Here is a 20582-nt window from a genome sequence, read left to right on the forward strand (position 1 = left end):
TTTTGGATCCAAATGGCTAGTTCCCCCATGATCCCATTTTATCTAACCTTACTATCCAGTCTGCCATGATGAACTTTGTTGAACATTTTGCTGAAGTCCATATAGACAACAGTCACCTCTCTGCCTTCTTCAATCATCTTTGTCATCTCTTTTTAAAAAAAAACTCATTCAAGCTAGTGAGACATTATTTCACATGCAAAAAACCATGTTGACTATCCCTAATCAGTCTTTGTCTTTGCAAATGCATGTAAATCCTGTGCCTCAGAATCCCTTCCAAATTAACATTGCACTGTATTATTAAATTTCTGATTTGGGTGCGGATCAGCGACAATGTGCTTTAAGTTTTTGTCAGTTCAACCTCTGGTCTCTAACATAAAGGGCAAAAGGAATGCTACAGATGTCCTCAGTACCCAAGAGCTTGTTTTTTATATTAAAAAAACTCCCCTCTTCCCCCAAACTGTGCACGCACAAAATACTATAGAGGAAGGAGAAGAATTAGTGCTCCCGATTTCTGCTAATCTGTGCTGAAAATTTGTGTAAAGGTTGGGTGAGTGCATATTTGGCCTAATTGTGAATACCTGCTGTCGTTCACTTGTGTTTTAGCATTCACACACGAATAATAGTTTATTGGTTGATTTTACCTTTTCAGTAACCTAGCCTCTGGTGGAAAGGGTGAATTGGCAGAGAGCAAATAAAGTGATCAGTTTACATCGTGGAAAAGAAGACCGTTAATTTGAGCTGGATGGCCTAATTATTTTTCTAACTTAATAACTGCATTATTAATTTTGTTTTAAAAGTCAATTGTCTTGAAAATCAAGGAAGTTCTTGTTTAATAATCATCAAGCTTAGAATGTTGGCAGAAGAATAGATGGGGCAAGTGAAAGGTAACTATTTCCTCTAGTTCGCAAACCAGGATGAGGATATTAATCTTGCTCTAGGAGGTAGGCCAACACAAGTAAAATGAAAAACACTTTTTTTCATAAAAGGTAGTGAAAATCTGGAATAATCTATTCCAAAGCTCTGCATTCTGAATCAATTGAAATCTTAAAACTGCATTCGATAGACATTTGTTAGGTAGAGTGTCAAAGGATATGGAAAAAAACATGGGTTAATGTTGTTCTGCTACAGATCAACCATATCCCATTGACTAAACAGGCTTTCAATGTTTTAGCAACCAGTTACAGAAAACAAATCTGGAAATGTATGTATTTACAGCAAACCTGATATTCAAATATAGTCAACCTATTCTAAGAAAAGTATGGTTTTTGTGCCGGTACGTATCATGTTTCCCTGATTTAACAGGAAGTTTTGTACATTGAGTAACAACTATCCACCTGCTGTAACTATTGTTTCAAGGTCTACCATTTCTCTCTGACCTTCAGTTATCTTTGGTATTTTTTGCTATCAGCATGAGTGTGTTCAGCATTTTGAATGTTTAAAATCATTTAGCAACACAAGCTGAACAGCTATTCTTTCAACTTGATGTTTCACGTTTCAACCTCGGTACTTTCAGAGCTGTGGCCAGTTGCTAGGTGCAAAATATGCAAGTTAAGCCATGCCTGTAAATTTTCAATTCTTTGTGGCTGACGCTTCACACCTGGTGTATTTCAGAACATGAGGTAAGGAATCAAGTTTCTTATATTTTCCCACATGCAGGTTTATTGGTTGCTCTGTTACGATGTGGAATTCTGTCGTAAATCAAAATAGTATTTTTTTTAAAGAGATGAGATTGCAAATAAAGTGACATGGAATGGTTGTATTTCTGTTCATACTAATGATATTTTGGAGAAATATGGATGGTTTTGCATAATGAACATCCTAGACTTGATTAATATTTTGCAACCTTCGCCAATAATTCCACCCCCCCCGCCTGTTTCATGACAATAGTTTGTGTTTAATGAGACACAAACGAGAGGATAACTATTAATTCAGGTAGTTTTCCCCCATCCAAAAAAATAACTTTATTGATTAGAGTGTTAATAGCAAACAGTGTGGTACTTAGAAGTTTCTGTTCCTGAACATTGACCCCTCTAGAATTGTTCATGTACAGTTGCTTCCCACCACCCCCCTCCAAAAACAAACTATCTGTGGGTGATACGTTCCAAGACCTACCACGGATACCTGAAACTGTAGATGGTAACAAACCCTCCCATTTAAATGGGAAATTTACCTCCTTGGCAGCCCCTGGAATTATTTCTGGAATGCTCCATGCAATATTTTCGGACCGTGGTAAACCACAGATAACTGAAACCGTGGATATGGACATTCTGCCATACGTACATCAGCTTATGATCCGATCGGATGCAACATTCTGTAGCATCAAAGTAGTACCTTGCTAATACTCCTTGTTTATATTTGTATGTAACACCATGGAGTGCAGTAGTAGAGACTAATCTGGGACTAGTGAAATTGTACTATAAGAATGTGAATGACTGAAAAATATTTCAAGGAATGGTTTTCTCTTTCTCCTTCCCTCACTGCATATAATTTTTTTCTAAAATTATCGTTTTTAAAAAAAGCACCAGTTAATGATCCCCTCTTTGTTTCGAAACTGCAGCATTGATAGATTCTTGTGGGGAGGACTCATTGATCTGATGTAGGCATGAAATCTCAAGAAACTTACAAGGCAAAATTTATTCTCCAATGTTTTGAACTTCAAGGCTTGAAGGCAAGAAAGACATGTTTTTGCTTTATTTTCTTGTGCATCCAAAAGTACAAAATGAACAGTGCCAGAGACCCAGGTTCAATTCCCGTTTCAGGCAACTGTCTGTGTGGAGTTTGCACGTTCTCCGTGTCTGCGTGGGTTTCCCCCGGGTGCTCCGGTTTCCTCCCATAGTCCAAAAATGTGCAAGTAAGGTGAATTGGCCTTGCTAAATTGCCCGTAGTGTTAGGTGAAGGGGTAAATGTAGAGGAATGGGACTGGGTGGGTTGCTCTTCAGAGGGTCGGTGTAGACTTCTTGGGCCGAAGGGCCTGTTTCCATACTGCAAGTAATCTAATCTAATCTAATTCCAGGTTTCTATGGAGTATAACACTTTGCAAATAACTTCTTACTAGAGGGTCTAAGTGGGGTGATAGAGCAGGGAGGAGATTAAATATGTTTCCTGAGATGGAAGGGTGGAATTTGATAGAGGAATGATATGAGTAGATGGGAGTGTGCAAAGATATTAAAGGTATTTTTAAGAGAGGGCTACTAATGGCATGTTAGCAACCGTTATGACTGGCAAGTTATTGGAAGCAAAAGGGCTTGTGAAAAGGTGGACATAAGGACTATTCCAGACAATTCATATCTAATATACGTGCACCTGGATTGAGTCCTGTTTCTTAAAAAAAGCTTTAAAATTCAACTGTTTCCTGTTGACTGGATTACAGCATTCATTTTAATCAGAACAAAATTTAAAAGAGAAGCTGTACTTTCAAGGGACATCTTTAACTAGATTTTTATTCATCTCAAACAGAAGTCCTTCTAGTGAATTCATTTAAGTTCAGCTGATAACATTGCACCCTAATGAATCCAGCGACAGTTAAGAATACAACAGGCAGCATCTGGTTTCACTAACCCAGTGATTACATTCAATGTATTGTGTGATTCTCTATCCTTTGAATCAAGGAAATACCTGATTTGACCTCAGTGCACTGAATTTATTTCCAGTAGAACGTTCACTATTTACACACTGATGGGGTTGTGATTGGAACAGAATGGAAATAAAATGTGATAATTCCTGCTTGCTCAAAAATGATTTCTGCAGGAAATGTCTGCATGGAAACTGGGTACCTAATTAGCAAAGGTGACCACTTTTAAGTGATGATTTGGAGATGCCGGTGTATGATTTGGATAATTTGGACTGGGGTGTAAAAAGTTAAAAATCTCACAACACCAGGTTATAGTCCAACAGGTTTAATTGGAAGCACACCAGCTTTCGGAGCGACACTCCTTCATCAGGTGATAGTCATCTGACTATCACCGGATGAAGGAGCGTCGCTCCGAAAGCTAGTGCGCTTCCAGTTAAACCTGTTGGACTATAACCTGGTGTTGTGTGATTTTTAACTTTTAAGTGTGCTGGGATATCAACTGCAACTTCCCTGATCTTGCTTTAAACCGTGCTCTCAAAATATTAACTACCTTTAACTTTAAAAAGAACTGAGGACATTGAGCCCCTAGAAGCTGCTGTGACTTGTGTCTGAAATCTCCTTCCTTGTGTTTATTTCTGTTTCAATCTCCAAAGTTGTCACCCCTCTTTGGTTTCCTTCATGCTCCAGTTCATACAAAATCTGTAATGGGGCCACTTTCTGAATATAGTGCTGTGTAGGAAAGTATTTTTATATCCAGAGAGAAGGATTGGTGAAAATTCTGGTGTAAATGAACTATAATTTCTTGGGAATTGTATAACAATTTCCATGTGTTCTCACAATTTAAAAGCAAAGTCAACTCTGTAATGTATGTAGGCTAGTATGTTTTCTTAGTCAGCAGCTGCAAGTGCTAGCTTTGCTTGCCTCAGATTTTGCCATTAAATGTTTGACACAGCTGCCTCACTTTTTAGTGTTGCATTTTTTCCACTGATAAAGTTGAAGTGTTAGTAATCTTATAATTTATACTAATTCTTGCATCAAAGAGTGTTTTATTTTTGCTTGTGCTTATTTGTCAACTTTTCGATTAAAGATTGAAAGCAGCTAAACCATGTGCCTATGTGTTTTGGTACACTATCAATGCAAGTTAAACTGAATATAAAAATCAAATCCACCATTTTCTAAAATACATTTTGTTACCCAAAAAAAATATTTTTGAGAGGATAAAGACTATTAAATCATAATGGTCAGCCAAGACTGTTCTTGGTGGAAAACAAAAATTGCTTTCTATTCCATACAACCTATTAGTCAAAACTCTTCTGCTATCTCTCCTTTTAAAGATAAATTAGATTACTTACAGTGTGGAAACAGGCCCTTCGGCCCAACAAGTCCACACCGACCCGCCGAAGCGTAACCCACCCAGACCTATTCCCCTACATTTACATCCCCTGCCCCTAACACTATGGGCAATTTAGCATGGCCAGTTCACCTGACCTGCACATTTTTGACTGTGGGAGATTGTGACAGAGGGAAAAAAGCCTCACGACTATTCAGCCTCTCTTTATAACTCAAACCAAACAACCCTGGAAACATCCTTGTAAATCGTTTCTGAGCCCTTTCAAGTTCAATGACATATTTCCTGCAGCAAGGAGACCAGAATTGAACATAGTATTCCAAAAATGGCCTAATCAATGACCTATACAGCTGTGACATGATGTTCCAACATTATACAGAATGCACTGACCAAAGAAGAAAAGCATGTCAAACGCTGCCTTCACCACCCTGCGCATGGATTTTGAGAATCGGAGGTAGAGTGGGCTAAGCCTGGCTTTGTTGTCAGTACTGTTGTAGTGTGTCCTTGTTTCTGTAATTGAAGATGGGAACATAGGCTTATTGATGTGAAGAGAATCTAGGACCCTGGAACAACCTGTGATGACATGGAGCTGCATGTCTTTGAGTACAAGTAGTGTCGACAAAAGTTAAGACAAACTACACTTCTCAATAGACCAGACTGGACTGAATGACACTACTAGGTGAAAGTGAGAACAGCAGATTAGAGTCAAAATTGTGATGCTGGAAAAGCACAGCAGGTCAGGCAGCATCCGAGAAGCAGGAGAATCGACATTTTGGGCAAAAGCCTTTCAACAGGAATGAAGAGCATCTTGATGAAGGACTTTTACCCAAAATGTCATTCTCCTGCTCCTCTGCTGCCTGATTTGCTGTGCTTTTCCAGCACCCCACACGTGATCCTGAATGACACTACTATCTGGAAGCCACGCATGAGTACATGGCCATGAACTTGATCATAGCCTAGTCTTGTGGCTATTAAGTCAAGTTATGGTATATCTGTGATTACTATGTACAGCAGTAATTAGCATTAATGTATAAAAGTATTACTTTGAAGTCTAAGCTTGGACACTGTTCTTGACTTATTATCATGTGGTTTGATGACAGCTACAAAGATGTTCTACAAAAATAGAGTACAAGCAGATATTTTATACACTACAGAAGATGAGGGAGTTCCCGATTTTGCAACTGTATTGCACTGTTGGCTTCATTTGCAGTCATCTGACTCGGTGGATAGTTTGCATACTGTCTACAGCTGTCAATTCACTGGTCTCAACGGCCCTACTTTCCCACTGCTATATTTTGTGATCTGAACAGATGTAAGATCATTTCAGCTGGGGTTACAATGGCCTCTTCAAAGTCGATCAGACTGGTTCAATCTATACTTCTACCGCAACATTTTAAGTCACAGATTTGAGTTTGTCTTGAGATTATTGCCCATGAAACCAAGCTAGGAGTGTTGACTACCTTTTGAATTATGTAGGATTTCTTTGCAATGTTCAGTTGAAATACTATTTGAAGGAATGGATCCACAAGGGTTGTACATTTCTGGTCAACATTCTGAGATTTCTTGAGGATCAATTGTGTCCAAAATACTTTTATGGATGTTTTAGTGGCTAATTAGATCCAATTGTGCTTTCTATTCTGTTTGTGCCAAACAGAAGAAATTTCTTTACTACTTTAAAGAACTCCCACAATATTTAAAAAGAAACATATCCAGGAAGGCATAATGTTCTAAATAAATCTTCAGCAGGTTCCCTCGCAATTGTCTTAGACTGCATTAATTTTATAATTTAACTTTTAAGACCAAATTGATATGACTGGCTTAATGTTAAAAATGTACAGATTAATGTTTAGTTCTTATTTCAGCATTTTGAGTGCATGCTTAGTTTAAGAATGTTAATAATATTGATGGAAGTTTACATTAATATGCTTAAATTTTGAAAATCCAGACTTAAGGTGAGATCATCACTAGTAAGGCCACTATTTATTGCTTATTCCTAATTGCCCAGAAGAGAATGGCAGGGAACCACTTTGTTGAACTCCTGCAGTCTGTGTGGTGTAGCTACACTCTGTGCTGTTTGAAAGGACAATTCCAGAATATTGAACCAATCGTGGTGAACGAGTGGCAATATACTCAAAGTCAAGATGTTGCACGTGTTGGAAGAAAACTTGACAGGTGATGTTCCCATGTGAATTTCTAGTTGGTTGAAGAATTATGGTTTTGGAAAGTGACATCAAAGGTGATTTGGTGAATTACTGTAGTGCATCTTGCACATAGTACACATTCCAGCTACTATGCATCATGCGAAATGAGTGAATATTTGACGTAGTGAATCAAGCAGTCTGCTTCAGCCTAGATGGTGTTGAGTTTCTTGAGTATTGTTGGAGTTGCACTCATCCAGGGCAAGTGGAAAATGGACAGGTTCTGGTGAGTTGGCAGGTTCTAGATTAGAGTGGTGCTGGAAAAGCACAGCAGTTCAGGCAGCATCCGAGGAGCAGGAAAATCGACGTTTCGGGGAAATCTATTCCTGATGAAGGGCTTTTGCCTGAAATGTTGATTTTCCTGCTCCTCGGATGCTGCCTGAACTACTGTGCTTTTCCAGCACCACTCTAATCTAGAATCTGTTTTCCAGCATCTGCAGTCCTTGTTTTTTACCCGAGTTGGCAGGTGAGTTGTTCACTGCAGAATTTGCTACCTCTGACCAGTTCTTATAGCCACAGTATTTATAGGATGATACCAACTAAATTTCTGGTGAGTGGTAACTAGAAGTCAGTAATAGGAAACACTCCCTTAATGTTAGCGCTTAATAAGCCTATTGGACCTGACTGGGACAACTGCTATGTACAGCTCCCAAAGCCTCTCCTCCACTGCCAAATCAAAGCCCTTGCCAACTGGAGGAAGAACACCTCATTTTCTGCCTTGGGACCCTACAATCACATGACATCAACATTGACTTCACCAGTTTCTAACCCCCCCAACTCCCCAATCCCAGATCTAACTCTGCATCACCCTTTTGACTTGACCTACCTGTCCAACTTCATTCCCACCTATTTGCTCCACCCTCACCACTGACTTATCACAATCACCTCCTACCTGCATCCACTTATTGTCATCCCATCTACTTTCACCCAGCCACAACCCCTAATTATCTCTCAGGCCCCTTTTTCCCCCTCCGTATTCCTGATTAAAGTGCTCATGCTTGATCTATTGACTCTCTTGCTCCTCGAATGCTGTCTGACCTGCTGTGTTTTGTCCAGTGCCACGCTTTTCAACTCTGTTTCTACAGCATCTGCAGTCTTTTCCACCTGTTTAACATGCCTCGTGGAGCACATAGTTCGAGTATGGAGGTTTCAAGGCTGTAAAAGATTATCACATGTCTACTCAACTCCTTTGTACTTAAGCACTTTTGAAGCTAGTAGCATTTATATCGCTGTATATTTAAATATACAATGGCTGTAATTCTGCAATGATGGTAGAGTTTTGTATGAAACTGTAGGGAATTAGAACAGAAGGAAAATTTACCTGAGCTGGCTTTGTAGCACAGTTAACAAGATGCTGATCAAAAGGCATGTTCTTGGGATGGGACAAGTTCTTTTTTTTTGAAAAAGCATGCCATGTAATAAGTCGAGTTTCCATAACTAAGTTTTTCAGGTTTCAAATTTACAGTTGGCTCTGATATAACGTGATAGTTGTGGTCTCGTTCAATCTCGTTTTAGATCTGAACCATTCAAACGAATGGGGCCAGAATTGTGATATAATCAATGCGGGTAAGGAAAGTTAGGGTTCTACAAATAGCGGTCTAAATTCTTCAATCATCTTAAAGCTGTACAGCAGAACTGACCAACTTCTGTTTTGAATTACTTTCTAAATCTACAAGAATTTGTTTGGATGCAATGTTGAGTAAAGCAATCTCTTCAGTAAATTAGAAGTAAAGCTCCAATTAAAAAGAGACCACTCAAGATAAATAAAGCATTATTAAAGCCCTAATTACAGCTCTAAAGTATCTTGTGCACATTGTCTGAGAACTCAAGTGCATCTCCAGCCTGGTGTTGCCTTTGGGTGTTAAATTGAGAGGCAACACCTCTTCAATCGGCATGAAGGTGGGCTGAAACATTTTGTTTTGCGAGCACACACTTTTCAATTTGGAATGCTAAGCATATACAGATTCATATACAGCTCCAAAATTGACACACAACTGGAGAAATTGAGACTGACAAGAAAATTGATCAAACTAAATTAAACAATAATCAGCAGTTAGCAACAGCAGCAAATAGTGGAAGCTAAAGTCAAAGAGGTTACAGAGATTCAGGGGAACCAGTTACAAGCAAGGTTGTGAATTGGAAAAGTTTTGGTCAGACTGTTTGGCACCTTGACTTGGCTGCTAGTGCCTGATGACATGCATTCTACACCTCCCTGGCATGGTAACAGTGAAGGGCTTTGACATGACTCCATGGGATGCTTTAAACCCCACTCATGACCCCATTGAGTTAAACTACGGCGAGTCACGTCTGTCTAATGAGAGAGCAGCCCTTTGATTTGATAAGACTATGGTGACTTTACCTTTTCTCAGTTATAACTGAAATCTCGTAAATGAGTTAATTCTCAGTCTTAAATAAAGGATTGTGAACAATGCGGAAAACTTCAAGCTATAAAAAAGACACTGTCTTCTGGGAAAAGCTAAATTTAACTTCCAGTAATATTCAGTGGAATGAACAAGGAAATTGTCTATTCGGAAATGCTGACTCACCAGTTGAGGTCACATTTTGGTGGCACATTTGAGGGATGTTGCAAGAGAGCAAATGTTCTTCGCTCCTCAGATGTTTACCATTTAGTTTTATTGTAGTCTGACTGAAATATGAATTCAATTTCATATTTGAATGGTAGTGTAAAAACCCCTTTTGGTGTTTCAGATTAGAGTTATTTTTGGCAGTTTCTGCACCCTGTGGTTGACGAGCATGCAGATAGGCAGGAGATCAGCTGAGATTGCATTCTTTACTCTTTCCGTCCCTTTGGTGTCCTTGCAGGATGATTCTCAGTGGCTCAGTACCCAGACTTAAATAATGTAATGTTTATTCATATACACTGCCAATTGTGACTCTGTCTCTCTTTCTCTGCCACTCCTCTCCCTAAAATCTGTTTGCTCCCAATCCCCTTCTATTTAATTAAGATGCAGACTGAGAATATAGGAATGATTTGTTTACAAGTGAGGCCCCATTACAGTTTTTTCAAATAGGGATGTGTCCAGGTGATTTTTGAGGAACCTAATTGTGTACAGCTGTATAGGATCTTCTAGGTTGTTGTGCATTAATGGTGTGTAGAGAAATGTAAGTATTGATTAAGTGTACTTCTTTGAAAAATGTAGAGAGCCATGGTTTGGATTTCAATCCAAAACCCACTTACCTCTCAGCCTCCCTTGCCGCCTTTAAGATTTTCCTCCCAACTCATAGACAACTTTTTATAACGGCAATAACATTTTTAGCACATTAACATAATAAAACATCCTAAAGAAACGTTCACATTTCATCAAGCAAAGTTTGACACCAGATTTATATGTTTTAAAGAGGATCATAAAGACAGGCAGAAATGTTAAATGGTTTATGTTTTCAATAAAAATCTAGTTTAAGGTTAGACAGCTGAAGGTGTCTGGCAATCAGTTCAAAAAAAATGCCAAGTATGTTCTGATTGTTGAAAGAAATGAGCTTTTAAAGTTTGTCTCAATTTGGAAATCACCTGAAATACCTTGAATAGGTTTGACATACTGTGTCTTTGTGTTGAGAATTATTTCGCAATAAGTTTTTCAGCTTTATAAAAAAAACTACATGGACCAAAGTCTACAATGCATGACAGTACACTAATGTTGAAACGAAGTAAAAAGAATTTACAATAGAGAAACTCTGGCATTTGACCACATGGCCTGTGCTGTTAGTTCGCTTTTGCAAATAGAGTTATATAATGAAGATGAGATAAATAAAGAAGTAGAGATTAGTTTGTTCAATGATGCACAGTTCAGTAGCATAGTTAATATATTCAGCATTATATTAGCACTGCGTAAACAAAATGCTTAAAAGCTAGTAATGGCAGAGTGGTTCTGCAGAAAATTCACCCTGCTTGTTTTTTTCCCACTGTGTTTCAAGCTTTAATCCAGACTGAGAGTTTGAGCACTGTTGTGTAGCTTGCATTCAATAGATAACATGTGTCTGTGAATTCATTTTTAGCTATGTCTTTCTTATAGATTTGTAAGCCAATTTGTGAACTTAATATTATCAATTGTTAACTAAGTTTGACCGAATTCAGAGTAATTGCGTGCATTGTTTCAATTGACTTAATTCACTGTGATATTTTCAGGAAATGGTTATCGAATAAATAGTCAAATAATTTTTTACTCTATTTTCTATATAATAGTGTATGCAATGCTAAACAATACAGCATGTTCCTCTCTTTCTCTTGAATTACAAAGTGAGACCCAGGTAAACATTTCCATATACCTAGGTTTGATTACGTTTGTTTCTTTAGGACAATATAACTAAAAGTGGATTTTTTTAAACCACATAAATATTTATCTTTTTTCAATTTTTGCCGCAAAAAAACTGCAAATACTGAAATTAAATAGAAAATTCTGAAAATATAAATAGTCGCGGAGTATCTATAGCATACTGTGGGATTTGTGTTAGTAAATGTTTTGTAACTGAATTATACTTTAGAATCCTTGCAGTTGCATATTTAAATTCTGTAAGTGAGAAAATGTGAGTTTGTTCCTTCTTTGACTGCAGATAAATCTGTGTTTAAGAGGAAGACCATTCCCTTTTAAGTGAATTACAAGGTGGTAATCTAATCAGGGGTTACATGAGGCTGTGACACCAAAGTAGGTCCTCTGACCTCATGAGATTGAATTACTGCATTTAAGTATATCTAAAGGTATTTGATCTATGAATTTACATACCAAGTTTCCCTACCCCATTTTTTGATGGTGAGATCTACAATTTACATTTTAAAAATAGCACTATTGAACAGGGAAAAATTTATCTCTAGTTAGGTTCTGGCAGTCTATATGTCCACATCATGTTGCATTTTTTGATTATACAAAATGGCTCTGCATGGTTCAGAGATATCATTTTTGCCTTAGCTGGGCTCAATTTTCATTCTGTGATGTGAGACATATCCAAACTTGTCAACATTGAATAGTAAGAAGTGTTAAACTAAAAAAAACTGCAGACAGGGCTTTGGTTTCGAAGAGCAGGGAATTCTTGCATTCGGGCCAATATTCTGTTTCTGTCAACGGTACCAGCCTAGATTAATTTGTAATTCTTGCTGTGAGGAAACTCTTCTGGTCTCCTAGAAAGTACCAAAGACTGCATTTGAAAAGTAACATTCATTTAGCTCCGTTTTGGTGAAGAGGCTTGAGGTTTCTCTAAATTTAAGATAAATGTAAATCATTATTGGTTGTGATGTACTTGGGGGAATAACGTGATGAATGTACTATGCCACTTTATTTTATTTATGAGAATTATTTCGCAATAAGTAGAGAAATGTTATGCTTGTTTCAAAAAGGTTTTAACATTTATCTGTGGTTACATTCTTGGAGATTGTGACTAAATTGACCATTTGCTGCTTTCTTTACGAGGTAGCACAAAAGTTCAAAAGTTGAGGCTGAAGCATTTGCAGTAAACTCCAGTCAGAAGTGCTGAGTGAATGATCAATTTCAGCCTCTTCTATAAGTCCCCATCATCTCATAAGTCCTCACATCTCACATGCCAGTTTGATTCAGTCCACGTAATAAGAAACTGTTGAAGCAATGGATACTGAAAAGGTTATTTGCTCTGACTATATTTTGGCAATAGCACTAAAGACTTGTCCCTCAGAAGTTATTGGTCCTTTAGCCAAGCAGTTCCACCACAGTTACAAAACTGGCATGTGACAGTGTGGAAAATTGTCCGGGTATGGCCTGTATAACAAAAAGCAGGAGAAATCTAAACTGCATTCATCAGTCCATTCTCAATCATCACTAAAATGATAGCACTACTGGTGACAGCTTTTGTCAATCAGCACTTGCTTGGCAATAACCTGCTTAATGATCAGTTTGGATTCTGCCTTGGCCATTTGACTTCTGACCTTATTACAGCCTTGGTTCATACATAGACAAAGGAGCTAAATTCCAGAAATGAGGTGAATGTGACTCCCTTTATTTATCAAGACTACACTTAACAGTGAGGCATCAAGGATCCTTAGCAAAACTGGAGTCAATGGAAGTCAGGGAAAACGCTCCACTGGTCAGAATCGAGGCACAAAGGAAGATGCTTGCAGTTGTTAGAAAGCAGTCTCTCAGTCCCTGGATATCTCTGCAAGAGTTCCTCAGGGTAATAGCCTTGGCTGAACCATCTTCACTTCATCACTTCCTTCCATCAGAAGATCAGAAGGGCGGCACGGTGGCACAATGGTTAGCACTGCTGCCTCACAGCGCCTGAGACCCGGGTTCAATTCCCGACTCAGGCGACTGACTGTGTGGAGTTTGCACGTTCTCCCTGTGTCTGCGTGGGTTTCCTCCGGGTGCTCCGGTTTCCTCCCACAGTCCAAAAATGTGAGGGTCAGGTGAATTGACCATGCTAAATTGCCTGTAGGGTTAGGTAAAGGGGTAAATGTAGGGGTATGGGTGGGTTTCACTTCGGTGGGTCGGTGTGGACTTGTTGGGCCGAAGGGCCTGTTTCCACACTGTAAGTAATCTAATCTAATCAGATGTGGGGGTATTCACTGCACAATATTCAATACCGTTCCCTCAAATACTGGAGCTATCCATGTTCAAATGCATCAAGACCTGGACAATATTAAGGTTTGACCTTGCAAATGGCAAGTAACATTTGTACTACATGAATGCCATTTAATGACCATCTCCAACAAGATAGAATCTTAGCTATTGCCCCTTGACATTGAATGGCATTACCATCATTGGATCCTTCACTATCAGCTTCCCTGGGAAGTTACCATTAACAAGAAACTGAATTGGACTAGCCATATAAGCATGTTGCCTACAGCATCAAGTAATTCAACATCTAACTCTTCCAAGCGTGTTCACTGTCTACAAGGTACAAGTCAGGAATGTCATGAAATACTTCCCATGAGTGCAGTTATAAAAACATTGAAGAAATTTGACTTCTTCCATGACAAAGCAGCCTGCAAACTTTTTTATGGAATTCTTTAGGTTTAAGATTATACACCAATTGGATTGAAGCCTCCATATAGCATTCTGTTTTTTGAGGCAGGCTGGAGGGGAAAAAAGTTACTACAAACTCCTTATAGTTTCAGTTGGAGGACTTGCTGGAATCGTCAGAGACCATGGCTAAGCATTTGAACAAGTATCAGCTGATAAACGAATCAGCATAGGCTTGTGAATAGTAGGTTCTGTTTGACTAACCTAATTGGATTATTTTGGAGATTGCATCATGAGGTTTGGAAAGAATCGGACTATATGAACTTACAGAATTCACTTGATAAAATGCTACAAGTGACTATCAAATAAAGGCTTAAGTCCTGCTACATAAATAGTGTAACAAATGCAGGTCAGAGGCTTGATATTCTGTGGTGAGTGACTTGTCTCTTGTGCTTTGTGCCTTTAGGAAGTCAGGTTAAGAGTGAGAAAATATTCTCCACTTGACTGGACAAATGTAGCTATTACAACAGTCAAGAAGCTTGGCACTATCCAGGGCAAAGCAATTCTCTTGATCTGCACCCAACGTACAGGTTAAACCTTCACACCTTTCATCACTAACTCTGCATGGCTGAGATGTGAAACATTTAGAAAATGTAGTGCAGCACTTGCCAAGGTTTCTTTGACAGAACCTTCCAAATGAGGGCAAGGGAAGCCATAAGCACACCACCACCACCTGCAAGTTGCCTTCCAAACTCCACACTGTCCAGACTTGGAAGAATTGTTATAGATGCTGCGTCAACATCTTGATGCTCCTTGTCGAACAGCATTGTAAATGTATCAACACCATAAGAACTACTGCCTTCACAAGTACAGTAAGGGTGCACAAATGTTTGTCTTTTTAGTAATGTCTCAAATTCACATAAATTAAAGAAAAATGCAGCTAATGAAGCTTGCTTTATGATGTGAATTGGCCTTGGTTGGGAAGCAGAGTGCCAAGATAAAGGAATTTCTCTCCAATTTGCAGGATCTGACATGTGATGTCCTCTCTGTGATCTGTACTGAGACTTTATTACATACATTAGTGGAGGCTAACTCTCAATGTTTGTAAGTGGCACCTTGGGCGCTGTAAGCTGCAAGGAATAAATTACTTAAATGAGTAAAATTGTGATATGAGAGAAGTGTTTGACCATCAACTTAGGATTTGGAAAACAAATTGGAATATTTCCTTGAATTAGAGGAACTATAGAGGAAAGAGAGATTTAGATGAACATATATTCAAATCATGATTTGAAAGATAATTGACAGGACTCCTGGAATGTTTGCCTTTATTTTGAGGAAGTTGAAGGGAGTGGTGCTTCAGTTATACAGTTTTAATCAGACCTGCTTCCTGGTACCAAGGTTAATTTAGGGTGAAATGCAGGTAAGTATAGTTTGAGGTATTGATCTGATTTGAATGGCAAGAGAAGATAAAGGGAAGCATGTGAAGGTATTTCTTGGATAATGCATGTTCTGGCATTGCGATTTGTTTATAACGTCACTGAGGAATGGGAGTTTCGAGAGCACTTACCTCTGTTGGTAATAGCGTCACTCCAGCGGTGATCATTTGCACGATTCATTCTGCATGTGCCAATGTTCATGCAACTCTGCGCATGTGCTGATGTCAGCATTGGTCTTCGTGCCGTTCTGCAGGTTTGCCCATGTCAGCTGCTGACAGAGCAGCTTTCTATGAGAGATACATTGAGCAGCTTTCTGTGAAAGGTACACTAATCCTAGATTATCCCTTTTTTTGAAAAATGGAGGGGCATAGTGACAAGAATGTTAGCAAGAAGCATCCTGGTGATAAAATTGCAAGTGGGCAACACAAGTCTATAACGCTGGAAGAGAAGTTAGATATTTTAAAGTATTTTGAATGTAAGGCGAGAACGTTATATAGCTGGCTTAACAGGAATGAGGGAGTTTGCCTTATGCACCATGATGACTTTCTGTCCCTGCATTAACAATATTTTTTAAACATACGGTGTTAAACTTCATTTTGTTTCATTGATAAATGTAATTTATACCTTCATTCAGGCTATACTATACTTTGTGTTTGATTTTTGGTTGAATTTTGAGCGATCGTGAGTGGTGTTTTTTGCTGGTCTGCCCCTAACCCCACTTTTCCCTAGTCCCCATTATTTATATGAAGTGAGGTTTTGTTGGAATGCAACTATGGCATTATAGGAGAGCTACCTGTACTTATGAATTATTTGAACATTTTTAGTGTTTTAAGCACAATGTTGTGAATGAAAATGTAAAATTAAGTTAGGTGCCAGCCAACTGTCTATGTACTCCTAAAACAAATGATTTGTGGTTTTGTAATGAATTTTGCATGGGTAATATAATTTGAGAGTTGATTTTCTATCCTGATTCATGTACATGTGACTTCAGCAGAGTAGTCCTGATTTGGTACAGTTTAAATGTTCAGAGCAACTGTGGGTGAACTGTTACACACACAGGTACTCTAGATTCCCTAAAACTCTGAATACTCCTCATACGGTCCAAGATGAGAAGGGAACTTGGGTTATAGTTGACTAGCATCAGGGTGATGCAGTTTAATCCATTTTTATTATGCCAATCCAGAGAAGTATAAGAGCAACAACTGTTATTTAATTGAAACAGGACTTAGGTTTTTTTGTCTTGTGCCTAGTAATACAATAATATTCTATTTTTATCATTGGAGATGTAGGTGTCACTAACTGGACCAGCATTTATTAATTAGAGGGCGTTAAGAGTCAATTTATTGATTCTGGTCTGTTAGAAGCCATTGAATTATCTCTGATTTGTTTTTAACATGATGAACTTTACTGAGTTTTTGCACACAAATTCAGAAGAACACAATTTGCTTAATTCTCTGAAGGCAGTGACTAATCAGCTCTTTGTGTGGTGATACTAACTTCATTCCTGCTAAGTTAATGACACTTTTATAACTGCAAGGGTGTGTCTTAATATGCTTTACTGGTATTTAAGCTGGAGTAATTTTGAAATGAATCTAATCTACTGTTATGCATTGTGCAATCTTGCACTAATGAATCACATCCTTATAAATCTACCTCCAAGTTCACGTAAAGAGCATGATAAATCTCCAACGTGTGCATTTACGTACTTCAGAATGTTTAAAGAAAGCCAAAGTTGTCTAAGTGACATCGAACATAGTTATCAATATATGGCATTTCATGTACTGCACTTTCTACTTGTTTTTTTATTTTCATTTATTCTCCTAATGACTTCTTCAGTTCCACACCCCAGATGTACTTTGATCCCTTCCCAATTTTAAAATCAGTAGTTGACATGAGTTATTCGTATTTTTCAGTTTTAAAAATATTAAGGAGAAAGGATCCTTATTACAAAGAATAATAGGGTGAAACAGAACCCACAGGATCTTTTGTGACATAATGAAGTATTTATGTGATTTAATGTAGAGGTCGATTTTAAAATTCTGTGGATTTTTAATTTTCTAAAATAATAGAGAAGTTCGTCATTCCATAATATTAAAGTCAGATTTCAAAGCCAGGGGATTTACAAGCAATTGTGACTTGGTATGTTACTTATTATATTTCTTTCCAAAGGGAATGGAATATTTAAAAATAGGGAGGTATTTAAAAACTATCTAAGGCATTTGTCAGATTACACTTGGAATATTACGAATATTGATACTTTCCCATGGCACAGTTGAGATTTGTGCTTGGCAAGTTGGAAATACCCAACATGAAGTGTCTCTTTCTACTCATTTCTGTAGTTGGCATACTTTTAAATCAGAAATATTTTTGTATGTTTTGATTCTTCATAAATAAACTGTGCTTCCCTCTCCTCCCTAAAGCTTATATAACGTCTCATAGCTTCCTGCGCAGAATTTGTCATGATTTTTAAAAAGTGGCTCTCTTTCATATTTTTCGTTATCTGGTCATTTTCTAATCTTTTTGAGCTGGTATTTGGACATCTTCATATCTATATGTGTGTGTATAGAAGATACTAATTTTCATGAATATTTCTGAAACTTTATTTTGATTTTTTTTTAATGACCAACAGTGCCAGAAGTTATACACAAATTATGTATCATTCACAACCTGGGTACGATTGAATGATTTGACTGTTTCCTGTTTTCTTTTCCAGAAATTCCTGGATTTTGTTTTCTGGTAACTTGTTTTGTGATCACCCATTTGATGAATGAAAATTTATAGAACATGGATTAGCACTTGGAATATCAACATTCTGCAGCACATTTCCAAGACTGGAACCTCTTGAGAGAGGGGTGCAAGAGAAATGAGTTTGCATCACAATCAGCAAATGGGATCAGAACGTGATCTCCAGTCCTCTGCATCTTCTGTTAGTTTACCTTCTGTTAAAAAGGCGCCAAAGAAACGTCGCCTTTCGCTTGGGTCTCTGTTTCGAAGAAAAAAAGAATCGAAGCGAAAGTCTAGGGATTTAAATGGCGGAGTTGATGGGATTGCAAGTATTGAAAGCATTCATTCAGAACTATGTAATGATAAAAACTCAGTGTCAACCTGCGGTCCTTCTGAAAATGGGACCGCATCTACTGACAAACAAGATGGAGACTTTCTTGAATGCCCCCTGTGCCTTTTGCGTCTCTCTAAGGACAAATTCCCAGATATAATGACTTGCCTCCACAGGTCATGTGCAGACTGCTTACGGCAGTACTTGAAGATAGAGATCTCTGAAAGTCGGGTTAATATCAGCTGCCCAGAGTGTACCGAGAGATTCAACCCACATGATATCCAGTCGATTTTAAACGATGATGTACTTATGGAGAAATATGAGGAGTTTATGTTACGCCGGTGGCTGGTGGCAGATCCAGACTGCAGATGGTGCCCTGCTCCAGATTGTGGGTAAGGAAAGACCATATTCAATGAAATGGTTGACATGGAAGTGAAGAGGCAAAAGAGGCAATATGTGGCTACTTGTTCAGTGTTCGAAATATTGCTGCTTTGAGTTATTAAATGCATTCTGTGAACTGAGCAAAGCACTGTTCTGTGGTTAGGTAGTAACTTATATTAACAACTGTTGTCATAGATATTTATGTCCTTCTAATGCTACAATTATATTAGACTGACCTAATGAAAATGTTTAATTTTTCACAATAGAGGGGAGAACTTGTGTAATGAAGTCTAAGGCTGTTTAACACCACAGTTAACAAGTTTTGATGCTTGGATGTCCCTGATTAGAATGTTGTATGGCAACTTTCTGACTCTACTATGCATTTGAAACACTTTTTGTTTTAAACTAAATTAGTGCACCAGTTCATGATTCAGTTTTGAATAAATATTTTCCAAAATGTTGAATGTAGGTTCATTTAGACAATAGGTACAGGCATAAGACATTTGGCCCTTCGAACCAACACCACCATTCATTATGATCATGGCTGATCATCCACAATCAGTATCCTGTTCTAGCCTTATCCCCATAACTCTTGATTCCACTTTAAGAACTCTATCCACCTCTTTCTTGAAAGTATCCAGAGACTTGGTCTGCCCCGGAAGGTAGTGGAGGCCATTCCATATACCCACCACTCTGGGTAAAGAAGTTTCTTCTCAATTTTGTTCTAAATGGCCTACCCCTTTTAAACTGTGTCCTCTGGTTCTGGACTTACCTATCAGCAGAAACATGCTTCTTGCCTTCAGAGTGTCCAATCCTTGAATATTTGTATACATCTCAATCAGATCCCTCTCATCCTTCTAAACTCAAGTGTATACAAGCCCAGTCGCTCTAATCTTTCAACATATGATAGCCTTGCCATTCTGGGAATTGACTTCATGAATTTATGTTGCAGTCCCTCAATAGCCAGAATGTCCTTCATAAAATTTGGAGACCAAAACTACACACAATACTTCAGGTGTGGTCTTACCAGGGCCCTGTATAGCTGCAGACAGACCTCTTTGCTCCTATACACAATTCCTCTTATTATGAAGGCCATTTACAGTATGCTTAAACTCTTGGGCATTAACATGACATGCAACTTAGAATAGTTTGTGTAATTTAAAAGCTAGCAATACTAACTTTAGCCGTGGGTAGAAGGTCACTTCAGCCAGTTTAGTCCATAAATTAATTAATCCTTGGCCTCCTGGCTAGCTATTGCCTTTGGTTTCCACTTCAGGTGGAAAAAAACAAAGTCATGATTTTCACTACTGATTGCTTTTCAGAAACTCCTTTTGGAAATCTGTGTTTTGGGCATTGTGAGACTTGGATTGGAATCTACACTCACTGTGAGAATAGTTGGGAAGGATGTGGCAAAGCTGTTATTTAGGCATATGAAAGGTGTTCAATTCCTGTGAAACCTGTCTGAAATGTTTTGTGTTGAGAGGTAGAAGGAAATTGTCAGATTTGTATTGTTGAGTTAGGAGATTCTTCCCCATCATGCATGTGTAAAGTGACTCCAGGTTACAATCATCATTTCTGGATGCCAGCTGCACCTGTGCTAGCTAACCCAGGTAACAGTTCAAGCGTTGTTTGAAAGGCTGTGGAATTTGGTT

At 38.3% G+C, this 20582-nt stretch overlaps 1 protein-coding gene across 1 annotated transcript in view; it reads left to right on the forward strand.

The window, feature by feature from the left end:
* The window catches only part of rnf19a (ring finger protein 19A, RBR E3 ubiquitin protein ligase), a 72352-nt gene that overhangs the window by 20779 nt on the left and 30991 nt on the right, over positions 1–20582 (forward strand). Inside the window, exon 2 of the mRNA XM_060823282.1 lies at positions 18208–18941. Coding sequence (XP_060679265.1) covers positions 18358–18941 — 584 coding nt within the window. The 5' untranslated portion in view covers positions 18208–18357. The remainder of the gene's footprint in view (positions 1–18207; positions 18942–20582) is intronic.

This window comes from Hemiscyllium ocellatum, chromosome 4, assembly GCF_020745735.1.
Source record: "Hemiscyllium ocellatum isolate sHemOce1 chromosome 4, sHemOce1.pat.X.cur, whole genome shotgun sequence".
Lineage (NCBI taxonomy): Eukaryota > Metazoa > Chordata > Chondrichthyes > Orectolobiformes > Hemiscylliidae > Hemiscyllium > Hemiscyllium ocellatum.